This window comes from Pipra filicauda, unplaced genomic scaffold, assembly GCF_003945595.2.
Source record: "Pipra filicauda isolate LSUMZ 115617 unplaced genomic scaffold, ASM394559v2 scaffold36_size6622888_pilon, whole genome shotgun sequence".
In the NCBI taxonomy this organism is placed as follows: domain Eukaryota; kingdom Metazoa; phylum Chordata; class Aves; order Passeriformes; family Pipridae; genus Pipra; species Pipra filicauda.
This window is the reverse complement of record NW_024104498.1, coordinates 4,436,006-4,462,670: the sequence shown is the minus strand read 5'-3', so window position 1 is coordinate 4,462,670 and position 26,665 is coordinate 4,436,006. Positions and strand designations below refer to the sequence as shown.

At 49.2% G+C, this 26,665-nt stretch overlaps 1 protein-coding gene across 1 annotated transcript in view; it reads left to right on the top strand.

The window, feature by feature from the left end:
- The first annotated feature begins 228 nt into the window (after positions 1-228).
- ZSWIM5 (zinc finger SWIM-type containing 5) overlaps positions 229-26,665 on the top strand; it is a 98,956-nt gene continuing 72,519 nt past the window's right edge. Inside the window, exon 1 of the mRNA XM_027747312.2 lies at positions 229-922. Within this exon, the coding sequence (XP_027603113.1) occupies positions 244-922 (679 nt within the window). The 5' untranslated portion in view covers positions 229-243. The remainder of the gene's footprint in view (positions 923-26,665) is intronic.

Here is a 26,665-nt window from a genome sequence, read left to right as displayed (position 1 = left end):
TGGATACGCGGCCAGGAGGGTACCGGGCGGTCCCCGCTCCCCACCCCGTCCCCACCCCGCGGAGCCGGGCAGGTGCCGGTGGGAGCGGTGCCCCGACGGGCGGCGGGGGCGGGCGGGGGGCTGCGGAGCGTCCCGCCCCGGCGGGGCCGGCTCCCGGCCGGCGGGACCACCCCCCGGTCCCCGCCCTCTCCTCCTCCTCCTCGGCGTCTCTCCTCCCCTCGCCCGGCTCAGTCGGTCGCAGCCATGGCGGAGGGAGGAGAGGGAGAGGAGCTGCTCCGCCCGCCGCTGCCCGCCGGCGCCCCGGGCCCCAAGCGCTTGTGTTCCCGGGCCTGCCCGGCGGGGGGCACCGGGGCCGTGCACCCCCGTCCCGGGGCGGCGGGGGCCGGCTCGGCGGGGCCGGGCGCGGGGGCCAGCGGGGCCGCTCCGGCGCTGCCCGGCTGCTGCCCCGCGGCGGCGGCGGGGCCGGCGGGGGCGGCGGGGCCGGCGGCGGCGGCGGCGGGGCCGGGGGGCGGCGGCGGGGGCGGCGGGACCGGCAGCCTGCTGCAGCCCGAGTCGCTGCTGGACGCGGCGGCCAAGCGGGTGGCGGGGAGCTGGGCCTTCGAGCGGGTGGAGGGCCGCTTCCAGCGCATCCCCGAGCCCGTCCAGCGCCGCATCGTCTACTGGAGCTTCCCCCGCAGCGAGCGGCAGATCTGCATGTACTCCAGCTTCCAGCCCGGCCGCGCCGCCGCCGCCGCCTCCCCCGCCAGCGCCGCCGCGGGGGGACCCTCGGCCGCCGCCGCCCCCGCCCCGGCCGGCGAGGAGAGCCCCGCCGCCGGGCCGCCGCCGCCCGCCGCCCCCGCCGCGCCGCAGGGCGAGGGGCTGCCCTTCCGCCGCGGCATCCGCCTGCTGGAGACCGGCGCGGTGGACAACGTGCTGCAAGTCGGTGAGTGCCGGGACGGGGCCCCCGGGGGCTCGTCTGTGTTCGTCGTTCCTCCCCCCTTTCTCTCCCCCCCCGCCCCCCCCCGCCGTCTCCATCCCCTCCTGCACTTCAGCCTTTTGTCTGGCGCGGTTGTGGTTTGACAGGAAAATCCTGCCCCGGGGGCAGGGACCGCTGTGCGCTCCTCCGGGAAGATGCTGGCTTGGGGTTTGGGGGGTATGTGGGAAGGCGGGGGTGACACCACCCCCCCGGGGGGGGGCGGTGCCTGTGCCCGGGGGTCACCGGCAGCCGCCCGCAGCTTGGGCGCCGTCCGTCCAGTCCGAGGGGGGAAATAAAGACCACCCTCTTTCTCCCCCAAAATGCCGCTCGGGGGCTTGTGTGGAGGGCACGCAGCTCTGCCGGTCCCCCCTAACCCCGCAGCCGCGGTCCCTCTCACCCCTGAGCCACCCCCACCCGCGGTCCCACGGGGGTCCCGGCCCTTCCGTCGGGAGATGGGCTTATAAACATAATGCATTTCTCCAACAGCTCCGAGCGTTCCTCTTTGTCTTCTCCATCAGGGGCTTTCCCCGCTTGGAACATCTCTAATGGGGCATCAGCCACCGCTTTCCCCTTCCCAGCCCCTGCAGGGGCACGTCCAGCAGAGTCGGCTCGGGGGGAGCGCGGGGAGCGGGGGCGGGTGACAAGTTGGGTGGACCGGCGGGTGCCACCGGTGACCTGGCGCGATGCGCGTGTCGGGGACGGATGCGCGCGGCCTTCTCATGCTCGTTCGGTGTCGAAGGGGCCGTGGGAATGATGGTGGGAATAATGGCATCGTGTTTTCTCTCCATGGGCAGGTGGCTTTTGTGTGCGCTGGAGGAGAGGAAATGTTCCTCTTCCCCCGTCCTTCTAGTCCCTGTCCCCATCTGAAATCCGCATATATTTAAAGAGAAGCAAATTGGGGTGTTTTACATAAAATAAGCCGCTCCTCGTTGTTATTGGAAGAGATTGAAATGCGCGTTCCCATTAAAATGACATTAGGCGAGGAGAATTTGTTTTGCAAATGCGAAATGTAAATTCATCTTGTGCCAGGGTATGGCGTGAATGAGTGAAGGGAGGGTGGTTTTTGTTGTAAGGAATGGGTAGTTAGGCTGTGTTTATTTAAAGAGCCCTTCTTCCTTTTGGGGAAAAAAAAAGCTGCTTAAAAAAATAAAAATCCCTTTTGGTACAGTTTACATTCAGAAGAGCATTATCAAAACATTTTCCATTTGAGATGTGAGAATAGGAGGCAGCAGAAGAATTCTCCTCCCACCTCTGAGGACATGCAGTGAAAATTCCTGAAGCACAAAAGGTTTTTCTCTGAGGATATGATTATACCCTTTTTTTTTGGCGTGAATTAATATTTTGTAAGGGCTGCGTTAAGATGATTAATTATTCTGTTTAAAAGACTGTGAAACTCAAAACCAAATCATTTTTTTTAGTAGGAGAGGAGTAGCTCTTCAGGAACTTTAAAATTAGGAGGGAAGGGAAAATAATAGCTTGCTGAAGGCAATGTTTTAATGACCTGCCCACCAAGGTGCGTATGCAGTGAGCAGCTGGTGTGGGAGTGGGAGACAGAGGTAATGGTTGCCTAAACCCAGGACTGGTTCTGTACAAAGGAATTTTCTTTTTAAAATAGTTTTTTAATTTATTTGTCTTTGAAACGTGGCTCTGGTGAGCTTTTAGCCAATTATGTGAAGGATTTGGGTGAGCGCTGGGGTCAGGTGCATGTGGGACACAGCAGAGCAGTCCCATCCCAAAGTGACACCCAGTGCAGGCATCCAGCATCCCATCTGTCTCCCTGCGAGCCAGAAAACAGGGAGGACGGTCCTGGCTCTGGCGTTTCATATCCCCTGACAAGTCTAAACCATCTCCCCAGCTTTGAAATCAGAGCTCGTGCTCATTGTCCTCCGAGCTGTCAGCTTTTTAGATGAAGCAGCACGTTCTGGAAGCGCTCGCCGCAAAGTCGGTGGGTGATTTATCTCCTGTTTTTACAGCCCGAGAGGGGCGCGCGGGATGCTCGCCAGGGGAGTTTGCCTTCGGAGCCGGGGGGGTTCAGGCCTCGGCTGTGGTGTGGCTGTTCTTTGGATGGCAGCGGGTGGGTGTTGGGGGGTCAGACACCTCAGTTTTTGTCTCCAGAGCAGCCGTGTCACAGCAGTCCCTTGCAGCCCTGAGCTGGAGGAGGAAGATTTACATGAAACAAAAGGCTGTGAAGGGCTGCGTGTTTATCCGAGGCGGACAGGAGGCATAGCTGAGATGTCCTCCGCCAACTTTCCACATCCATCCTGCAGATGCCTCTGGAAGGTGAGGTGGAAGAGCTCCAGCCACCAGAGACACAAACACTTTGTGGCTGCGTGCGTGTGTTTGCAATTAAGATAGGAACTTGGGAACCATTATATGTCTTGGAAAAAAATAAAACCCCAGCCCTGGCTTGCTTGATGCTCTCCAGCGCTAAATCAAAACTACTGTTCCCCTCTAAGGATCCCTTGAACGGACACCCCCAGCTCCCGGCGCCATGACCTGAGGTTTGCACAGTTGAGACTTGCTGTTAATAAAGATCAGATGTTTATACAGTTGTGTTTCTGACTCAGACCTGTGAAAAAATAGGGGTAGTACAGATGTGAAATTCCTTCTCTGTGGTTGGAAAAATCCCTTTGAAAAACTGAAAGACAGAATCCAGGAGGAATGACCTTCTGACGATGAAGGGGTGAGGGTTGTGCTCATGGGGACAAAGCGCTTCAGGCTCCGGCTCCCTCGTGCTTACAAAGCTGGCAGGTCTGAAAAAAACATATATGCCACATTATCAACCAATAATTCCTTCATGCTTAGTAAAACTTAAACGAGGCTTAAACCCTGATCTCACTGGAGTCATTAAATTGATTTTTTTTTTTTTCCCCCTGCTCAAAGAAAGATCTTGGATGTTGAACACAGGCATCTTTGTCTCCTTAAAAACTGCTTTATTATTATGTGTACAGATCCCGTCTTTGTGTGTGTGTGGTGTGTGGGTTTTTTTCTTTTAATTTTTAGACAAATGACAAAAGCATGCAGGAAAGGAATGCAGAAATGCCAGGCTTAATATAAAGCATGCAACTGCACTGCATGCCGGGAATCCTAAAGGATACAAAACCTTTAACGACAGCGGTTAATTTTTAACAAGTTCAGTCGCATAAATATTTATGAACAAAAGTTTTTACACTATTATCTCTTGGGTTTCTGGAGAGAGAAAAGACCTTTGGTGGATTTTGACAGTAAGCTGTGATCCAGCAGAACAAATTCATGTTTCTCGCCTGCGCTGCCCAGTGTGGTATAATACGGTTTGCCCTCGAGTCGTCACGGATGCCGATGGGTGGGCAAGTGTCCCTGGCAATTTTAGGGGGGGGAAATTCTCCTTTTTCATTGGTTTTACGATTACTCATGAGAGGAAGCGTCGAGCTTTGTGTTGTAACCAGCCACTTAGGCACCTCCACGGTCTGTGCTCCTTACCCACAGATAAGCCTTTGTGCCCCGATGGGAAGGTATGCGGTCCGGCCATAAGTACATAGGCAGAATTTACTTTTGCTGTTAGAGTAACAATGAAGCAGGGCTTTAAAATGCTCTGGCTTTGTAAACACTTGGAGGGAGCCTGGTTTTTTCAAACCCGCAATTAATTCTGGATATTTTATCTGATGATTTGCAGGCCTGTCCTGGGTACCTTCCCATGTTTCCTAGTCTGGTGGCTGTGCTGGACATGCAGGCGCTGGGGATTTTCTAACCCTGCTTCCAACAGCCTTCTGCCTGGGCAGAGGTTAAGCTAGACTTGATACCTGTAAATGATACCCATAAATGCATTTTAATTGGAGGAGTTCAGATTTGGAAGCTCTTTGTTACACTTTAATCTTCAGCTTGTGTCAGTGTATATTTGTAATGATGCCTGTTGAAATGGAGCTTAAGAGGTAAAAATACCAATGGGTTCCAATGTGGTTGAAACCACTTTCAGGGTTTTTTCTCAAAACTACTTTTAGGTTTTAAGATCCTTTTTTTTTCTTCCCCACTAAAAATGCTTGCTTTTAAGCGAGCATTTGGTTTCCTTCCCCTGTGACGTGGTACGGGACAGAGTCTAAATTTATATCCAGTGGTGTGTTGCTTTATAGAGCTGTTTATTTTGGGGAAAACACTTTGATGGGGCTCTCTAGGGCCAATTGTGGTTGCTTTTGTTTTGTGTAAAGACTGGTCTCCTCCTGGGTCTGGGTTTAAGGCTGTATCCAGCAGGAGCAGGTTTGTAAGGAATACCATGGGATGTGAAAGGTTTTTTTTCAGGTTGAAACCTGGTGTCCTGTGTTAGAGTTCTGCTAAGGGAGTTAATGTTTCTGTATCCTCTTAGATTTTGTGTGGGATGCTTGTTATACAACATGTTTCCAATTTGCTAATTAATTTTTACTTTATTTTTCTTTATGGGTAGATTACTTTGTCCTACCATATATATTAAAATACTTTTACCCACATAAAAGGGGTTGGCAGAGGTTCATTAGCCCTATCATGATGGAAACTGTTGAACATTTTAAATATACATTAAGCTCTTTAGGTTTCTAATTATTTTTTCCTTAGCATATATAATTAAAACAAAGTATTATTAGGCGTTAAAACTTATGATCTGTTTATTGCTGCTCCCTCATAGGTGAAATATTTCTTGAGCGTGTTCTGGACTGTATTACAGAAACTGAAATAGGAGATGATGAAAACCACCAGAGTTTCTTGCTGGTAGTGCAGGGAGAGCTAGGATGACAGCTGGAATTTTAACCTTTTATTTTAAGCAGATTTATTTATTGGCTTTTGCGTCTTTTTTTTTTAAGACTATAAACAAACCCTCTGAGGCTGGGCTGTCTTTTTAACTAGGTGGTTAATTAAATTATGCTAACTTAAAGAGGCTAGAGACTTGAAAAATAAAGCGCAAGAAATAAAATATTTATTTCTTAGTTTTGGCTTTAAGAATAAATAGGTTTGAAGTGTTATTCAGAGAGAGAGTGGGACGAGTCCCGGTTTCTGGTTTGAGCAGGCAATAGGAGTTTGTTCTCAGCTCACCTGTGCTTTGTAAAGCTTAGCCCAGGTGAGAAGCTGGCTTTCTCTACTTCCAAGTCGCGCGTCATTCACAGCAGATTTTAATTTTGCTCACATCTAGAGGGAATATTTTGGGAAATACTTAACTGTGCTAAAACTGCAATAACATAAACCACATGTGCCTGCTTGCTTTGTTTTTGAAGCTTTGTGCGAGGGAATGTGCTTTGCTGTTATTTGACGCTTGCTTTGATGTTAGATGTTTTATGATTAGTCCCTCTAACCTCAGATAGGACTTTTGGAAAACTTAAATGAGCTTGTCTATCCAATAGCTCTGTAAAGTCACATGCAGCTGTGAATTGTCTTGTGGTGTGTCAGCTTTTAATTTTGTTTGGAAATATATATATTAAAAAAAAATAATCTTGGCAGCGTTAGGATGGAAGAGAGAGTTTGTGGGCTTATGTGTTTCCTTGGCATATATGGGAACCTCACCCTGGAGGACAACATGGTCTGTGGGGGAGGTGAAGAGTCCTTGGTGGTCTTGGAGTTACATCCTGCTCTCCTTTCCCAGCAGGAGACCTGCTCCCTTCTGAGGTTAGCTCAGATAAATGGCATGGCCAACCTTGTGCTTGCATTTATTTTTAGGTGGTTTTACATTTAGGTGGCATGGACAGCTCTGTGTTGAGTAGTGATGGTGGTTTTCCCCTGCTACCCCTGAGGCTGGAGTAGGTCATGCAGATGAGGAGCTTAGCGGGGTTCGGGAGGGGCAGTAGCATCTCTTCACCCTTTCAGGGCAGCCAAGCCTGGGCATTTTCAGTGCGAGGCCAAGGCTTGTTGCTGCGTGGTGATACTTTGTGCTTGAGGCGGGTGAATTTTCTTCTGGAGATGTGGGAGTAGTGCTGTTTCTCCCAAGGGTGTGAAGCTTTGAGTGTGTTCCCTGGCTGCTCTCTGAGGAGCTGACCTTGTGTAGCATCCCGGGTGAGGTGGTGGGGAAGGAGCCGTCGCTTGCTCCACCATCTCTTTGCAGGGCTTGTTTCTTCTGGCGGGGTGGCGGAGGAGAACTGGGGAGGTGGGTGTTGGGGTCATCTCCTGACTTTGCTCGGCAGGAGGCATATGATGGTTGAATCTGTTTCTCCATCAATCTCCCTGTCTGTGGCTGGTGCTGGTGACTTTATTTTGCGAGGAGGTGGAGGTGTGGAATAGCTATCTTGAGGGTGTTAAAATGAATTTCTGATATGTCCTAGTGTATGTTTGATGCTGTTCTGAAGAGGTTGTGTCATGGGGTTGTCATATTCCTGGTCTTCTAGGGATGAGAGGAGGGGAGGAAAGCAACTCCTCTGGGTAACTGGTTCCTGCCTCTGCTGAGCCTTGGCTTTCTCTGGCGTCAGCATCAATAGAAATCAATCAGTTTTTCAAAAAAGATAAGAACTCAAAGACACTAAACCTTGGCTATGCTAATAAATGCCATAAGACAAATCTACCTTCTGGAGCTGGGATGTGGGATGGTGGTGGGGAGCTCTCCCTGTCTGCCCACAGAGCTGCTGAGGCCCTGGAGATGCTCTCCTGCACACTCAGGAGAGCAGAGCTGAGCCCTGCTTCAATTTTCGCCTGCTCTTCACAAAGGTTTGATGTGTGGACTTGACCCCCAACCTCTTGTGCCTTTGCAACAGGAGTTGGGAAAGGACTTGGTAACATGTCACAGAGACACAAGTCCTGAAAAATCCTCCCTTCTTGGGGGCTGTGGGTAGGAAGGCGTCTTCATTGTTTTACAATAAAATGTCCCAGAAATGAAAATTCAATTTTTTGAAAGCTTTTTTTTTTTTTTAATCCTGGTGTTTGAATATGAATTGATTCCACTTGGTTGGTGTGGTGGGTGTGTTTTATTAAATGCTGAGGATTCACCTGTTCACGACACCATTACATTTCTCTCCAAATGGATTTTCTAGTGCTGCATTTTAAGAGCATTTGCTTTTTTGTCTCAAGCTTACGGCTTAGGATTTTGTGCAGGATTGGGGTTAGTCCTTGTAAAATGGTGCTTTTAAAGTAATGCACAAATTAATAAAATCCTGGGCTTTTACTTGTCGCATTGTAGGTGCGTGTTGCCAGGGATTTTTCCTTTTTTTTCCTCCCCCCTCTCATTAAAAACAAAGCCACGAATGTGCTTAGGAGGCAGATCTGCTGGGATGCCAGCTTGGAAGGGTTGCATGCGGATATATTGGTCCAGCTTGTCATCTGCAAATGCCCTGCTGCTGTGGCCCCGGGTTAAAACGGGAGAGGGGGGTCTGTGTCCCCCTTGCGATGCCCCCGCTTGTCGCTGATGCCCGTAATGAGCTGCCTGCACCTTCCCCACCCAGCTCGTGTGACCGGGGGCCGCTAATCGTTATTGAGGTTCGCTCAGCAGGGTGCGGCTGTGGTATCTGCCTGGCTGCTGTCTCTGCACCTGGAGACGGTGCCCGTGCCCCGCAGCTGCTGGCGCAGAGGGATTCCCCGTGGGAACGCCGGAGGCTTGGTGTCTGGGACCTTGGCAAGGTCAGGACAGGCTGTGGCCCTGCTCTGGATGCTGACCAGTAGCCCTGGCCTCCTTCCTTCTGCTGATACCAGCATGTGGGTGAGCGCTCAGGACACCACTCACAGCCCCACCTCGTCACTGGTGCTGTGAGGTTTTTAAAGGCAGCGGTGGCGGGAGATGCTGTGTGCTGTGCCCTGGCTGTGTGGCTGCCTTGATGAAGATGAGTGCCCTGTCAAAGAGGTGGCAGAGCAACAAATGAGTTCCCGAGATAAATAAAATTTGCATTAATGAACTACAATGGCTTTGGATGCCAAATTAAAAGAAGTGTGTCTGGAGGATGAAAAATAAGTTTATTTTCTGTCTCACTCACTAGTTCTCGTCTCTTTTGATTTTCTTTATCATCAGAAAGACATTTTTAATTTTTTTTAAAGCCAGTTGTGTTTATTTTGGTAACAGTTCATTGGCTGCTCTGTGTACAGAAGCTTTCTCTTGAAAGTACTGAAACTATATTAAAAGTGCTTTTGGCTGTCATCTTTTATTTTGTGTCTCCTTCGTTCTTTTCCCAAAGCTGGGTCGTTGCTATATCAAATGCTCTGAAACTGTCTGGTAGCATTTTCCCTGCGGTGCTCTGTATAAACTGGAAATAAAAAGGGAAAAAATTGCAGGATTTGGATTTCGGCAGCTTTTTTTTTCCTCCTCTGTGTGTGCATGTGTGTGTCCCATTGAAGTCCGAGCAGCTGTCTCCGTCCGCGCAGCCTGCTGATGGCATGCACAGATCTGTTTCTTGTGATTAAAAGGAGAAATAATACCCCAGTGTTCAGAGAGGGCCTGGGGGGTGAGCTGAGCACCCAGGGAGCAGTGGGTCTCCCTTCCTGCCTGCCCCTGCCTGCTTGGCCCAGGGACCAAGGGAGCTGGAACCCCCGTGCTTGTCCCCGCATCCTTGTGGCTTCATATCCCAGGAAGTATCCTGAGTGAGCTGCCCTGTTGCAGCACCTCCACCCCGGGGTGGGCTCCTCCATCCTGCGCCGTCGACCCGCAGAGGCCCTGGGGTTTTTATTCTATTCTGAGGGTGTCGAAACATTTCGGTGGCGCTGCAGCCGCTCGCTACCGGCGTGCTTTGAAAAATACCCAGCAAGTGTCGAGCATCTGTCTGTGAAGGGGGAGGAAATCCCCCCCCGTTATTATTTTCTCCCGATTGTCCTCCCTTGGTGTGGCTTTGGCTATTATGGGTTTGTAAAATAGAACTATATATGACCTTTTATCTTACAAGAAATAGGTTAAGCCATTTTTAAAGAAAGTGGTGGAGTCAGCAGTGCTGCTAAGGAGCTGCTTTCGCATGGTTGATAGGCTGTGAAGCCGCTCAATGGACTTTGGTTTCAGAGACAATATCTGTTTAAATTAATCTTTGTCAGATACATGCCACTGCAGACAATTCAAATTCCATTTGCTTTCTGATCTCATAACAAAAAAGCACCTTACACTGGTTCTTTTATCGGAAAATTAACTTTTGTCTGTGTGTCCTGGAAACAGGGGTGGCATAAAATCTAGTTAAAAGGCTCTGTTATAGGAGGATTCTGTTTCTTTGTACAAGGCAGACTTTTTTTCCCCCCCTTCTTTCCCCTGCGTGCATTTAAAAAGAAGACGAGTGTTTGAGATAGATTAAGGAGAATGCCAGCAGATGGACCGATTCTGTTGTTGCTGCTGGCAACCATCTAAGCAGCCATTTTGAACAATGCTGATACCGGGGTACTGATAACACAAAGATGAGGATGGGATAAATATCCAGCTAGTCCCTTTCTCCCCGCCTGCTCCTCCTCCCTCCCTTTCACGCCGCCGCTGCAGCCCTGTTATTAGAGAACCCGATTGTTTCCAGAGAAATGCTTCATCCTCTTAGCTGGGCTGGTGGACGTCTAGTGTTGCTTATCGCCTTGATTTTCCTCATGGCTGGGGGAGACACTGGCAGATCAGCTTCTCCCAGGAGTGCCTGCTGCGTTGGTCCTAAGGGGAATGGGATGTACGTTTGGGTGCTTTGCGTTCGCGATGCTCTTTCCCCTGCCCTAGTAAAGCGTGGGGTTGTTGGTCCTTCCCTCCTAAGTGGAGACAGTTTCATTCCCTCCTTGTGCACGTTTTAAGTGCTTAATTATCAAGTGTGATGGCATCATATGGGTGAATTCTAGGGTTCCAGGAGATGTACCGTGACCTTAAATGAGTTTGGGATTTCGTTTATGCCAAAATGATTAATATGGGGCAGGGATTGCAAGTTGAGAGCATCCCCTTTGCCTGGTCTTCCGTTCCCTTTCTCCCGCTTGTGTCAGCTTTCTCTTGGCTATCTGGTCATGTTCATGTCCTGGACCTGCTGCTCTTGGAGCTTCTTAAGGTCAATACTGGTATCTGTTTGGCCTGCTGGATTTTTGAAACTGGAATTGGTGGCCATCTATCTCTCTGTCTTGTTTCCCATGTCTGAGGAAATAACACTTCCATTGATCAAGAAAACCCAACCAGGCTTCATCTTCTCTTAGCAAACAGCAAAAAGGCTGGCTTGTGTTTTGCAGGAGGAGTTGGGCCAGGATGAGCATGGGGCCGTTCTGGGAAACCCACTGGGCTTTGCCCTGAGCTCACTGTGGTGTAGGATGGTCCTGACTGTGGGATCTGCAGAGTAGTCAGGGGATGGTGTGTAGCCTTTAAATGTTCCTGGAGCTGAAGACAAGCAACAATAAACTGGTATGTTCTTTCTGCCTTCCTTGCATGAGTCTGCAGACCATGGGCTGCAACTTTGACCTGTTGACATTGCAGCACCTCTGAGAACTTAGAGTGAGGCGACGCTCTAACTGCAGCTCTTGGTCCACTTAAAACTTCTTTGGGGTTAAAAACTGTACAGATAACTCTCAAAGAAATCTGTATAGAATAAAATCATGGAACATATATCTAATTATACACAGTAGATGAAACTTTACTGTATAGCAGCAGATGTAAGGATTAAAAAAAGGAGCTGGGCAAGCATTTTATGGTTTCCCTTTTTAATTTGTCCCCTGCGTCTGTTACATTTTGAGGCAAAAGTTGTTTCTTTTTTCCTGTGGGAAAGATCTTCTTCCTCTTGAGTGTCCCCTCTTTTAGCTCTACCTTATTTGATCTATAAGCTGTGGACTTGCCATATTTGATGTACTTGCTCAAACAAGGGGTATCTGGCCTGAGAGTTGAAAAATCAGGCTGTAAATTCCACTTGGAAATGTTGTCATGGTGTGTTGGGAAGTTGTTGAGGTCAGCTGAACTCTCTGAAGACTTGGACTGAGAAACTGAGGGTCTCAGCAGGTTGTCTGTTTCTGAGATTGACTGGCATCGCTGACAGATGCTTTTAGTGCACTCAGAGGGCTCCAGAGCCTGTGTTGTCCCCAGCCACCTCCTCCTGTGGTGGCTTCTGCTGCGTTGTTTGACCTTTCTAGGCCTCCTGTTGTGTTAGGAGATGACTTCTGGAGACTGGAAAATGAGTAAGGAAGGAGTGCCTGTTTTAAGCAGATACCTTTTCAGAAAGGTGATGAGTGGGATGATGGAGTGTGTCCTTCTGCCGCTTTGGCTTATGATGAGGTTGGACCTTAAAAGCTCCTGCATGTTTTGATGGAGAGCAATTGCAACCAATGTGTGGCAAGGCATGATAGTGAACTTGTGTGGTTTCTGATGTCCTGATTCTGCTCTTTTGCTGCCCACTGTGGAAAATATTACTCACCAACAACAGGCACAAAGCACGTGCTTGTGAGGATGACTAAGAACAAGCAGTGGGGCTTGGAGTACTTTTAAGCTGTACCCTCTGAAATGGTGCAGAGTGGAGCTTAGCCCTGTTGTTCCCTTCCAGAACCTCCTAGATGACATGGAAATGTACGTTGCCTCCCCTTCTTAGAGCTCTCTTCATCTCTTACTTTTCTTGGGTTTGACTGAGTCTGCTTTAACTTCAGGGACTCCATCCCGCTACATAAAATTCATATTCTTTGGCTAACCCCCCTCAAGTGAGGTTGATAGCAGCCAGGTTTTTTGAGTTTGAGGAATACGTTCAGGCAATGGTTGCTGGTTTCAGAGCTGAGACACAGCACTTTGTTGCTAAGACCTGCCCACAGCCCTCTGTGGTGCCAGGAAAAACCATCTCACCAAACAGCTGCTGGAGAGCAGCACACATCCTTGCTCTCTGCTGCGTCAGGGTTGGGGTGGACAAGGAGGGGATTGGCAAGGTCACGTCGTTCCCATGCAGGTGAGGTGTACTGGGAGCAGATAGTGGCTTCCCAGTTTGGAAGTTACTGTTTATTTGAGAAAGGATTGTTTCTGGTGACCTCCCAACCACATTACTGTGGGTGCATGGAAAGGGTATCTTCAGGTGCATCACTGTCCACTTTGAACCACAGTCCTTATACAGAGCAAACATCCATTATCTCTGAAATTCAGCGCAGTGACGTGTTTTGAAAGGTCCCCATGCCTTGTGCTTTGCTTAAGCTGGAGGTTATTTGCTGGTGGCTCACGCTGGGCTGCCTTCCCCATGGGGAACTTGAAATGTTTTACACGTGGTGCTGTACTTGCTGGGAAAGGGGGCAGAGGGGAATTTTGCTCTGTTACTTTTCAGTCTGTGTTGTGGTAAAAATTTGCTGTGACTTAGGCTCTGAAAAATCATGAAAACTTAGAAAAACTGGACAGGATAAGTATGAATTATTAGTTGTTCCTAGTCATGGCTCAGCTTCTCAGCTTTCACTGTAGAAAAGAGGGATGTGGAAGAATGACTTAATGAGGATTGTCCAAATTTGGGGCTTCTGCTTGAAAGCACTGGTTTTTCAAGGAAGATAAGCTTTTGGGTACTGAAGGCTTGTCCTAAAAACACTCATACTTCGTTCTTTTTTTGCACTTGAGTAATGTGTGTAAAATAAGGAGGCTTAGGCAAAAAGGACAGAGCCAAATGAAGTCAGTGCAGGGAATTAATGTGTTATGGTGAAGACCTGCTCCTGGATGAGTGGAGAGTTTAGACATTGAGTGTCCCTTCAGCCAACAGTGTTGTCACCCAGCACTGCTGGTGCCACCCAGCACCTCTCTGGGGATTTGCAGAGGGGCTTTGCAACCAGGCAGGCACGGCTGCTCCTCACGTAGGGCCGCTATGTTTTGGAGAACATCCCGAATGGGAGATTGATGCTTTCCATGAATGATGCATTCCCTGTATCTGAAGGAGGCACAAGGGAGTGGTGAAGTTTTCCCTTGCCTGCCTGCCTGATTTTTGGCTTGTTTCTGGTGGCTCCTAGCTCAGCCCAGAGCCTGTGGTGCAAGTGCTGTGGGAAGGCCTGGTGCCCAAAAGGGTTTTTTCCCCACCCGTCCCCACACCCACACAATGGTCAACCACACCAAGGTTTCCTGGACTGTGAGGTTTGATGAACCATTAACCTAAAAATGCTCTGCGTAGGAAGAAAATGTTTCCAAGGTCTAAAAATCTTGCAAAGCTTCTGAAGTGGGAATGGGAGCTGTGGTTTGCTCGAGCAGCTTTTTGTGCTCCTGGCTCTGCTGTGAACTGGCTCTGCTTTGTGGGTGCAAGGGTATGTTTGGGATCTTGCTGAGACGGGAAGGCAGCCCTCCAGGGCCAGGTCAGCCAGAGGGACTGCCTTCCAAGCAGATGTCCTTTTGGCATGAGGCTCAGCAGGTTTAAGACAGGATGTCCCTGTACTCCAGAGAGCTGAAAGCATTGAAATAAGTAACAGGCTGGGAATGTCTGAATCCGGTTATGAATTCCTGGGGAAGAGGATTTGGCAATGGCAGGATGTATTGGAGGGCAGGCTCGGCGTTGAGGGTGGAGGACAGCACCTTGCTGTCCTGTGGGCTCTGCTGGGTGCTGAGCCCAGCGCTGGTGGGGCAGCCAGCACGAGCCCCTGCCCCTTCAGGGCAGTGCCAGGTCTGGCTCCAGTGCTGGAGGAGACCACTGCCCTCCTGTTGTTGAATGAGGGGAGAAGCACCCAACTGTAGAGGTGAGGCCTGTGGTGTCAGCCAGACACTGCTGTGTGGGTGGTGGAGTGGTGGTGTAGCAAAGGAGGGCTCTGGTGGCCACGGGGGTGGCCCACAGGAGGACCCGGTGTCTGCGGTGTGTGTGAAACTAGAAGATGGGGCTGCCCAGGGAGGTGGGCACGGGGACAGCCAGGTGGCGGGAGGCTGGTTTTACTCCAGAGCTGGGTTAGTGGCTGGGACTCGGAGCCTGTCCATCATCTAGTCCCAGTGGTCACATTCCTGAGGGCTTTCCCAGAGCTGCCTCTACAGCATGGGTGACGCTGCAGCTCAGGAAGGAGCTGTGACAGCAGGATCCTGACCCTATTTTCATAAATAGTAACAGCATCTCTAAAGGCTTCGAGGGTTGGGAACAGAACGGCTGGGTTCCCCTGTGTCTGGCAGTGGTCAGCAGCAGATGCTTGGGGAGGAGATTAAGAAACAGGGCTGGAGCAGAGGGATGCTTCCTGGTGTGAGCAGCCTCTCCAGCCAAAGGGCTGCCCTGGCCCTCGGCTGTGATGTAGATGCAGAAGGAGATGGTTTGTGACAGCAGCCCTGGCCCTGCGTCTCCTGCAGCACTGGGATTATCCCTTAGTCTCCTCGGGGCAGAGCATCCCTGCTGTGTGGGCACAGGGATGGCCCTCCCCAGCAGGGACCGCTGGCACTGCTTTGGGAGGCAGCAGTGATGCAGCACTGGTGGGGCTAAAGAGGCTTTTGGAGAGACCAACCCTTCTCCACCCCACCTCGATGCCATCCTGGATCTGCAAGCTGAGGTTTGGGAGAGAGAGCAAAGCTATTAAGAGCTGTGGATTTAACAGTGTGAGCAATGTGTAATCAAAAAACGTGCTGTAGCACCAGACTCTGTTCTTTTCCTTTCTCATCACAATCTTCTTGTCGTTTTGACTTTGCTAAATATTGTAGCACTTCTCTAATTGTAGGACAAGTTGAATTCCCCATGCAAATATTTGAACAGGGTTAGAGGACTGGAGGCAGCTGCATCTCTCTGAAGGGCTGCCTCATCTTGGGGTGTCTGCTGCGTGTCTGGCTCTCTCTGGGATTAGAATAACCTCCCAAGGTTATCCATTGAGGAATAGCCCCTAGTGTAGAGATATTTGCTAGAAAGAAGAGCTCTTCAGCCTCCTGGTTGTGACTTTTTAATGTGTGGCTTGTTTGGTGTGGGCTGCAGTGGAGGAGCTTGTAGCCTATGCTGGAAGGTGCATCCAGAGGATGTCCCATGGACCACTCTGGATGGGAGTGATGCTGCTTGGTAGCTCCTGATGCCTGTGAGATCTCGTTTCCTTGTGGGTTTTGGGCAGTGTTTCTGCATTTGGAGCATGCAGCTGTTATCGGGAGGTTGGGTGAAAGGTTTTCCTTGGGGCTCAGGAGAAAGTGTTTATTCTTTTAAAGGGTAACTTAGGGTGAGAGAGAAAGAAAGAGAAGCAGCCTAATCTTGCAATTTAAATATATTTAAAGATTCCCTCTGTTTGAGTTTGCTTCCTAGCCTTGATCAGAAGGAAATGCTGTTAGCTACAGAGTGGAATAAATCGAGGGCACCCTTATCTGTGCAAGATAAATTACTATTGTTTAGGAAAGACACTCCAGGGATTGAAGAATTTAATTAAATACACAGGGATTATGAATATGCATGTAAATTAGACAATCTAGATATGACATGGCTACAACTGCAGGGAATTGTTCGAACTTAAAAGTGTAATCATTCTTTTTATCGGGATGTGGGGATGGGTAACAAATGAGAAGATTCCCTTTCCCATTTGCCTCCGCCTCGGCTGGTCTCAGGTCATTAAGCAGTGGGAATTACCCGTCGCGGATCAGCCCTCCACAGGCCCGCAGAGATGATGCTCTGGAGCCTTTCTCCGCCCTAATGAGCCAGGGCAAGAGCTGAGGGAGAAAGGGGGGTGTCGGTGAGGGGCAGTGGTGAGGGGCTGCCACTGCCGTGACCCAGATAAGGGGTTTGGGAAGGTGTGGGGGATGTGGTTTTCCTTCTGCTGAGAGAGGGGAGGAGAGTGCTGCCGGCAGGGTGCATGCTGCAGGCTTGCTGCTGGCTCTCCTGGTGCTGCCACTGGAAAGAAGCATCGGCCCTGTAGGCTTGGAAAGATATATGCTGTCATTTCGGAGCATCTCCCTAAAAATCACGGGGTTAGGGAGTGCAAATATTGACTGGTCAGCTTTTCTGCCTTTTTCTGGTACTCCTACAGGGGTGCCCCCCTCCAATTTGATCACTGCTGTTCAGAAAGCGGCTTGGAAATCACAAAATGATTTTTTAGAGACTAAGCTCTTGATCAGTGTGAACGAGAGAGGCAAAATTGAAATATTTCTTAAGAGTCAAGACTTCTGAGGATTTTACAATGAAATATGGGAACATGCTCGTGCTGCCCTCCCAGCCAGATCTGGGCTCCTTGTAGCATCCTGGTGATGTGCTGAGCCAAGGCAGATTCTTCAAAAGACATTAACTGCAGTATGCGGTGCTGCCTTGAATGTGTTTAATTTGCAAATCTTAGAGGTGGCATCTAATAACAATGCAGAGAAATAGTTTTCTTTTCCCCCCCTCTGTCTCCTTTGTTTGACTTCACCTCCATCCGCTCGGTTCCATTGTTCTGCTAAAATCAGATTTCTCTCTAGTTTGAGTCCAGGACCTGCAGCTGAAGAAATAAATTGCTACAAGCCCCCAACCCTGTGAATTATTTGTAATTTTTTAAATAGGCAGTGAAACGTGGACAGGATCTGACTTTGAACTTGACTAGTCATTGAAAAGAATTAATTAAGAAGAGGCTGCATCTTGACTAGATGTTTTCCATTTTGGTGTTGTTTTCCCCCATCTTTAGTTTTTTGCTTTTCTGTTGGCTGGAGCTGTATGAGATGGATCTGTTCTGATGGTGGGTCCCCAGTGGGACCCCCATGAACCAGGAGCAGAGTTGAGCCCCTGGCTGGCTTCCTTGGGGAGCTGGGAGTGGTCTGCAGGGCCAGACCCAGGTCTGTTCTGGGTCACCCCTCCACGGGGTGGAGTATCAGCTTCTCCCACCTCCTCCACCCCCATTGAATTGAAGGCTTATGGTAATCAGGAGCTTGGTCTTGTCCTGTTCGACCCACGTGGGAACAATTCCTATTTATCACTTTGAAAAGTGGTTGATTTTCCAACCCCTGGCTCATGAGTTCTGATTAAAAAACAACAAGGAAAGAAAACCCCCACATCTGAAAATGTGAAATATTTAAAGCCTCCACACTGCACATTTTTTCAAAAACCTTAGAAGACCTGCTTTTTATTTTTGTCCAGGAAAAATTCAGTAGGAGAATATTTGCATGGGTGCACAAGTGCATGGAGACAGGTTTGAACCTTTGTAATAAAATATTTCTAATAAAAATTTAATGTCTTCAAGACAGTGTTATGGCAGCTCATTACTACTAAAGGTCATTTGAAGAGTATTGATCCTAAATGTTACAGCCGAATGTAAACTTTGACTGTTACAGTTATTAATGTGTATTTATGATCTATGGGATATGTGTAAAAGGAAAATGAGAATCTAAACGGTATGGTGAGCTCATTTGCTCACTCATTTGGATTGCCAGAGGCTGAGTTCACGCAATTCACCTCGGGTTTAAGCATGTCTGTCGTCTTTGTGTTACATAGATTGAACCTTATTTATTTTTATTTTTTTTTTAACTGGAAAAATCCTTTAGTCCTGCCCTAGAAAAGGAATGCGTTCTTGAATTTTTGGTCATGGCCATGAAACAGCCTGAGCTCTGTATCTGTGCAATAGATATTGGGGAGCAATGTTTTGCCTTCAGCTTCCATGCTGGCACAGAAGTACCAAGGGCTGAACTTCCTGTGTGACCAAATTGCGAGCATAAATGGGAGCTCTGAGGAGCATGCACCTACTCTGAGTGTAATTAGAAGGTTATGCCACTGAAAAGCAGGTGTGGTTTTTTTAAATTGAATTAATTAAAAAATTTTAAGGTTGTGTACTGGGGGAACAGGTGGTACTGTATTTATGTTTTTGCTATACAGTAATACACCTATGTTTGCACATCGTAGGCAGAAGGGCTGTATTCACAGGGAATTTTAAGGCTCTTTGTATTAAAAAAAAAAAAAAAAAGGAAAAAAAAGACAAGAAACCTGTGGTGGTTGGTAGGAGGAAGATAAACGGTGCTTGTGATATTTCAAAGTCACATTAATCTTTTTTCCTTTCCCCCCCCCCCCCTTTTTTTTTTTCCTTTTTCCTTTTAATGTATGACTTTCTCCAGGGAAATTGTCTCCTCATGACTGCAGCGGATTAATGTGCACAGATCAGCTCCTGCATTATTTTTCTGTTTTGACAGAGTGGTGATTTTTATACGCGCGTCCCTTTCTGCCAAGATTACAGCTCATGTTCTTGGAGTTTGGAAGAGTTGCCTGCCAAGAAGTGGTGAGGAACGGGAAGCTGCCGTTCCGATGCACGGTGCTCGCGAGGAGCTCTCTGCGGGTGTGGAGGCTGTGGTTTCGGTGGTGAGCACGGGAGCCTGGTGGAGGTTGGCGAGTGTGAGTGCCCACGGCCAAATCCTGGTGTGTGTGGTGGGACTTGTGCCACAGGGTGCCCTGCCTGGTGCCGTGAGGATGCTGATGCGGTGGTTGGTCTCCCAGCGAGGGTCTGGTGCTGGTAGCGAGGTGTGGGCATCCAGCAGTGCAGAGGAGCCAGTTTTGGATGGGTTTGTGACTGCACTGAGAGCCCTTCAAAAGATCCCGCTGCTCTCCAGGCTTGTTGATGTCAGCCTATTTATTTTAAATTGCAGTTAAATATATGTTTTTCTGGTGAGCTTTGGTAGAGTTTCACTTAAGCCAGAAAGCGACAGCTGAGCCAACTCTGGCCAGCCTGTGTGAATGGGACAGGTTTGGCTTTTTCTTCTCTCCCCGTGGCTCCCACAGTATCTCTGGGCAAGAACTTGACGTTGCATTTCTGATGATCATTGCATCCTGTTTTTAATGGTTTGTCTAGACAGTGCTGACATAACTATGAAAATACTTTGGTGACCTAGTCTAGAATTAGTGCGCATAAAGAAATCAGCCCTTGCTTCTGATGTTTGCAATCAGTTTGAATGACTATATTGTAGCACAACTTAAGAGGGAGGCAGATTTGGAGTTGCTCCAAAGAGCAAGTCGTGAACAAAACACATCCAAACAAACCCATGTGGTAAAAATGCAGTGGATAGGGAAAACATTGAAATGGAGGTTAGTCACAGCTCGCTTTGGAGCCGGGTGGCAGGTTTATGGAGTCCGGAGTAAGGCTGAAGCTCCCCCTTAGTTGGCCCGAAGTTTTTCTGGGAAGCTTGTAACCCAAACTCTGAACTTGGTCTTCGTGATGTTGTGACCTGTATTCGGAGAAACTTCATCAGCATAAAAACAACGTGTTCCTTCCAAACATCAACTGTGTTGTTGACAGTGCCTTGGATTAGGAGTTTGTAAACTTTGGGACCAGCAGTGAGTCCGGTCAGTTGGCTCAGAAATCTATGGCATGTCCGTGCTGGTGACTCTCAGCAGCTCGATGGTATTGGACTTCTCTGGTCCTGGACTTGAGGCCAGTTTCTGCAGCACTACCCCCTAAGCAGTGTGTGACCTGCCTGCTTAGATTACTAATCCCAGGTATTTTAAGATAAGTGTCCTGAGCTGTAGGGACTGTGTGGATGGCTCTACAGACCACATCCAAACAAACTCACATCATGTGTTTATTGATGTGGTGATGTGTAGATGTGATGATGGCTTGGACACTCTGGGAGTCTCCAACTCGAAATGAGATCCTTGGTTGTAACATAGCAGCAACAAAGCTGTGGGACACTTTTGGTTTTGGTGGGGGTTGCAGTCTGGTCTTCATTGGGTTTGGGAGCCTTTGAGAGCTGGATTGCTGCCTTCGGAGGGGACGACAGCACAATCCCCCATTCCTGTACTGTTAACAGGGAAAAAGGGGCAAAATATGCAATGTTGAGCTAATTTGCAGAGAAATAAATGACATATGAAAGGGAGTTGTCTGACAGAGCAGTTTGATGGTTCTGTGCCTCATGCATAGCGAGGTAGCACATGGAGGCTGTTCTCAGATGTGGGAAAACTGTCCGTTGCTCCCAAGAACTCCCTCTCCATGTGGGAACAGGAAGAGGTTTCCAGGCATGAGCAGAGGAGGAAGAAGAGGATAGGCAGGGTGTGCACAGGGGTTTTGCTTGCTTTAGGGTGGAAGGAGAGGAGTGGCATTGCAGATGGAGCCAGGAGCAGTGCCTCATGCCAAGGCTCTCTGGGGGCTTGCGGGTTTGTAGGCATTTAGGATGGAGAAGTCCCTTTGGGAGGTAATGCAGTCCATCCTATCAACATGAAGCTTTGCTTTGTTTGCCCACCAGTAGCTTTTGTTCTTGGGTTGCCATGTGGAAAACACTGGAGCTGCAAATGTCTTGGTGGAGAGGGACAAGAGCAGGAGCCCATGAACTGGGCAGTGGGCGCAGGGTGAAGGCTGATGTATCTGCCTGGTGTGCATTGTCTCCCCTCTGGTGTGCTGTAGGATTTCTTGGTGCAAATGCCATAAAATGCTCCTCTTACTCTTCTTTTGCCTGGAGAAGCCCCAGGGCAAGCAAGAATGAAGAAAGAAGTGAAACCTGTGGCTAGGACCTCAGTCTGACACTGAGGAGAGCTGGGAACGTCTCTCAGGTTGTTATCTGTAGGAAAGAGACGTGTGGACTTTATTGGGGGGGACAATTAGGGATTTGAAAAGCATTCTGAAAGTGGGAGACTGCTCCCATTCTTGTGGTGGGTGGGCAGGGATTGTGTGCAAGGGGCAGCACTGGCCCCACGTTGCACAGGGGAACGTGGTGGGTCCAGGACCATCATCCTGCTCCCCTCCCTACCTGCACTGGCTGCTCCCTGTGCTGGGGAGAGCAGTGGGATGGAGCTGGTGTGTGCGAGCCGGAGTGTGCAAGGGCTGACGGTGGCGTGGTGACTTTCCCTGCCCTTGAGCCTTTGCAGAAGCACCATCGTGGTAACCAAAGGGAACCGGTCATGACATTTCGAGGCCGGTGGGGAGCCTGGCCCGCCTGCCTGCTGCCGGTGGAGGAGGTGTTTCATGGCTACAATTAGTTACGTGCTCGAAGAGGGAGGAAACAAATCTTTACTGAATTGGAAACCTTGTGAAAAGGTCACACTTCTGAAAAGCTGTGCATTTTAAGACTGCTCAGCTCTGCAAAGCTGCCTTTGAACTGGAGGAGTGGGAGTTTAACACCCTTGCGACAGCTCTGGGCTTATTAAACCCACAAAGCAGGAGCTGGAACCAGCCATGAAGTTAACTCTTACCAGGTGCGTGGCCTCGGGAGGGGAGAGGAGCCCATCCTTGGTAGTTCTCCAGAGGGAAGCAGCCTCAGTGTAAACCCAGATCTTCTACCGGATATCTGAGTGTCCACTGGGGAGGCAGCTGGTGTAACTGGGGGAAATTCCTGTTGTTCAAATTTGTGGACACGTGAGGATGTGATGAACCATGCTTCTCCAGTGCCAGTGGAAATATTCAGGTTTTTTAATTAAAAGATAGGGTAAATGTATTTCTTCTTGGGTTAGGTCAATATATTGTGCTCAGTTAGTCCTTTTGTCTTGGAGACTCCCATGTTAATAATTTACTTTTATGTAATAAAAATGCCTTTTTCCTGGCCCCTCTCCTTGGTCTCTTTGGGTGCCTGTTCCTTCCCCATCCCTCTAAACTGCCAACTCCTCCCAGCACCATCTCTTGCTATGTCTTCTTTCCTCTGCCATGGCAAGGTGAAGGTTTGCTTACCCCATGATAATCATTTGATAGTGAAATCACTGTTTATCATCTGCCTGGCTATTAGCACAGGTAAAGTGTCTTCATTAGTGGCTATTAGTTTGAGATTGTAGGTGCTAATGGCCCCATTCAGGAGAGCAGTAGGCACTTGCAAAATCCCGCTGGTGCGCAGAAATTGATTGCTATGGATCGATCAGTCTGGGAGCACCGGCCGGATGTTTTGAAGAGGCTTTAATATTGCTCACAGGGCAGCTGGTCCCTCCTTATCTTGTCCACTGCGAAGTCAGGACCCGGTCAGACGTGCTGAGCACGGGTGCCCTTGCCCTCTCAGCTGGAAGTCGCGCTCTGTGCCTGCACTGGGAAGCACATCAGGTAGCTTAGCCCACAGCTCAGGGTCTCCTCACCTCACAGAGGGCTGTGAACATGTCAGCAGATGCATCCTGCGTCCTGGTGAAGTGAGTGGGACCATCCTTACCCACTGAATTCGCTGTGTTGTGATTCTTTGCATCCCTAGTGCAGAGTGAACTGGAGTACTGCAGGGAGGATATTTGCTGCCGTGGATCTGGGCCATGGTGGTTCTGATGAACTTGGTCTTTCGTGGTCATGCTCTGGCTGAAACTGATCTCCTGTTCCTCATTGCTCTGGGTAGATGCTTTGGGAATGTGCCGTGGTTTCTCCTGATGGATGTTTTCATGCAGTCCCCAGTCTGTAACTGAGCTAAGGCAGCAGTGAGCCTGCAGATGGTTTGGGTTTTCGGAGCAGTGCCTGTAGGCAGCGGGAGAACCTGCAAATGCTCAACTGACCATCTGAAAAACCAAAGTTTCCTGTTGTCTGTGGCCTGCTTAGGCTCAGAGGCTGATGCAGTGTCCCATCTCCACTTTGTAGTGTTTTCTTCCACGGCTGGTCCAAGAGAGATTTTGTTGGCATTCCCAGTGGGTGTAGAACATCCCCTGCTGCTATGCCCTCTCTGCTCCTTCTCAACTGGGATGTGCCTCAAGGTCCTGAAGGCGTGGGACAGGATTGAGAGGGACGGGAGATGTTGCAAATAGAATAAGCTGCTCCTGATGTAGTCTGATGGCTTATGATGTTGGTGAGAGCTCAGGGCATCGGGAAAAACACATTGAAAGGGTGTCTGAAGTGAAGACCTACTTAAAACCGAGAGGAAAGGAAAGCAAGGAACATGGATGGATGGAGTCCAAGCAAGTTTGACCTCTGCTAGTCTCTGCTCAATATCTGAACCACGGGGCACCGTGTCCAGAGGGACCTCTGACTCCTGGGTGTGAGCTGACGTCATTTTAATTAAATTGTACCTACCTGACTGGATTCCTGCTGGCATAAGGGATTATCCTGAAGAGTCAGCTGGGCTGCTTAGGCTCGGGTCTCACTGCTCCTTGTATCCATCACAGGTTTTCCCATGGTACATTTTCGCTTCTTCCCACCATTGATGATTGCCCAATCTTTTCCTGCATCCCGGTGAGTGAGGAGGGAAGCAGATCTGGGAAAAGGCAGGGTGAAATGCTCAGCTCTGGGCACTCCAATAAATACTGCTTGTGTCTGTATGAGGCTGGGACTGCTGCATGAGGGTCAAGCCATGGCAGGTGAACACTTCTAGCAAGTTAATAAATCAGCTGGGTGCCTTTCCAGGCTGCATGGTGGGAGCCGGGGAAGAATTCTTCGCGGCAATGAGTCACCTGTTTGTGGCCCATTGGCAGAGGGACCGCTGTGCTGCCTCCAGTCTGCAGCCCTCCCTGTTCAGACACCATCGGCTGGAGAAAGTGCTGATGCAGCCTGCAGCGTCTGAAACACGCCGATGCCATCTGCCTCCCTGATGGAGTTGGAGCGGCTTCTTTTTTTAACCTGAGTTTGCTGAGTCTTGACTAATTAGCTGCCTTTGGAATTCGTAACATAGAAAAATGCCTGCTAAGTTTGGGATGGAGTGGGGGTGCTGGGGCACTGTACAGTCACAGGTTTTTGTTTTTTTTTTTTTTTAAAGAAAGAAGTCTAATTTGAGCGAAAACAGATAGGCAGTAGTCTGATTGGCTTGATTTCTAAATTTGAACTCTGATGGCTTTGCTGTTTCCAAATGTAGTGAAAGTGGTCGTTTTATCTAGAGTGTTGCCTTACCTGGTCCCACAGTTCAGTGTGTTTCCTTAGGGGAAGGAGGTCATGTCCTGTTGCTGGGTTGTGGGGTGATGATGACTTGGAGGAGTTCCCCCAGTGCCAGTTCAGAGCAGGCTGTCAGTGCGATGGGAATGGGTGGGAGGTGCATGGGGATGTCCGTGGTGGGCTCCTCTCCGTGCTGTGTTCCAGGTGAGGCCTGGTTGGAGACTGTCTGTATCTGGGTTCCCTTTGCTGAGGATGGAGATGGGCACTTTGGGGGTGCTCTGACTGGAGAGGGAGGGTGAATGAGCAGTTAGAGCACTCGAGTCCAGAGCAGAACAAGATGAATCCCAACTGAGGTGGCTCATGGTGGTTGATCTTGCAAGACTTTTTCTGTCTGTATGGCCCATGAGGGTTCAAAGACCCATCTCTGCTTCATTTTGTGATCCCTCAGTAGGAATTAGTGATTTGGAGTGTGGTAGGGATGTTTCTAGGTAGATGAAGAAATCCACTTGCTGTGGGAAGGGAGCACCATTCACTGTGGTGTTGGCCTCAGGCTCAGATGAACACTATGCTGAAGCAGCCTTTATTGCTTTGAAAGGAGATCAGCGTGTGAGGTCCATCTGGCACTTTAAACAAGTATGTTTATTTCAAAGTGAGCAGGCTTTTTTAATATTTGGGATTGAATCTCCTGCTCGGACCCATAATAATCCTCGCTGCTCTATCCCATTTCTCTAGACCCGCTGTTGCCGGTGGGCAGGAGGGCACTTCAGACAGGGAAGGTGATTGAATTAGTTTTCTTCAGTTCTGGGCCTCCTGTCTACTCTGGATGTGCTGCCAAAAATTCATCCAGTCTCATCTTAAGACAGATCTTCAGCTCGTAAACTGGAGTGACAATTAGATGGTGTCTGGGCAGCAAACCTAATAAGAGGCCAAGCAGAGCTGATGTTTCACCCTTGCTAATGGAGTAGCAGACTGGCTCTCTGAAACATCCTTTCTCTAAACAACTTTGGCATCCAGACATTTCACAGCAGCTAAAATAAATAAGCCCTTCTCCATTTTGACCATTGGGAGACGTTCTTGCTATGCTGGGGGAAGTATCCTGGGACTGGCTTCCCTAGGAGAGCTGGGGCTAAAGCAGATCCCTGCTCCTTTTCTTGCTGCTGTGGCCTGTGGGCAGAGGGCAGGTACTCTGCCCCACTGAAGCTTGAAAAGGAGGGGAACACTCAGTCTTCAGAGAACTGTCCTCCTCTTCCTTTCCTGAGGCTTCCTTTCTCACTGTTTTAAAGATCTCCTGGATTTCTATGAGTAACTCATTCTGTTTGGGAATGGACTCTTCATGTTTGTCCTTCTGTCTCTCTGCCTTTAGGTATTAGGTTCCCCACAGAGCCTTCCTCTTTCAATCATTGCCCTGCGTTGCAGGAGGATCTGTTTTGATGTCTCTGTTTGCCTGGCATTTTAGGAGACTTGGGAAGTGAGAGATTCTGGCAATTTGCTTACCACTTGCCTGTTTGTCCCCGTGAATCTCCTGCAAGCAGCATGATGAAGGATGGATTGGTGGGATCAGTGGAGCTCTGCATCCTGCTGCTCTGGGAGGGTACCCTGCTGAAATTCATGGGGAATATGAGGGCTTGGAGTGCTGTAGAAACTGAGTTCCTTTCTGATTTAATGCTCATTTGATAGTCTAATGTGTATTATTAATTGCAGCCACCAAAGAGTTGAGGGAGGTAGTGTTGTCCTTCAGGGCTGAGATGTTTGTGCCGGTGGGACTAATTTTGCTTGACAGAGCCGTGTCCATGTCTGAGCTGCTTCCCTGTCAAGTGACTAAACAGGTTGGGAGAGATAGCCCATTCCACACAATCTTTACCTCGTGAATTTTGCTCTGGAGTTCCATTCTGTGCCGTTGGACAAAGAAAGGGAGCCTGTACAACTGCAAAGTGAAAACCTCATTTCCTGCTATTTTTGAGAACTTGTCTGTAATTATGCATCCCTGCTGTGGCATGTTAGCTTAAACAAAACCTGCACCTGGCAGGAATATTAGAAGGCAAGAAGTTGCAAATGCCTCCAACATCAACCTTCTGCAGTACCTTTTAACTTGGCCTGTCAGCTGTTGAGTGGCAGGAGATGTCAGAGGAACGCAAACATGTTTTGCAGATGCTCTTGTGGCAGGGATTTAGCATCCTTCCTTCCTTCATTTGTATTTTTGTAGTTTATCTTCTTTTTCCAAATTTGTATTTCATGCCCTCCCCACCCCTCATGTCCTTTTTCATCTTTACCATCTTTGTGTCTTCTGCCCTGTTCCAGTGGCTGTGGTCTGAGGGC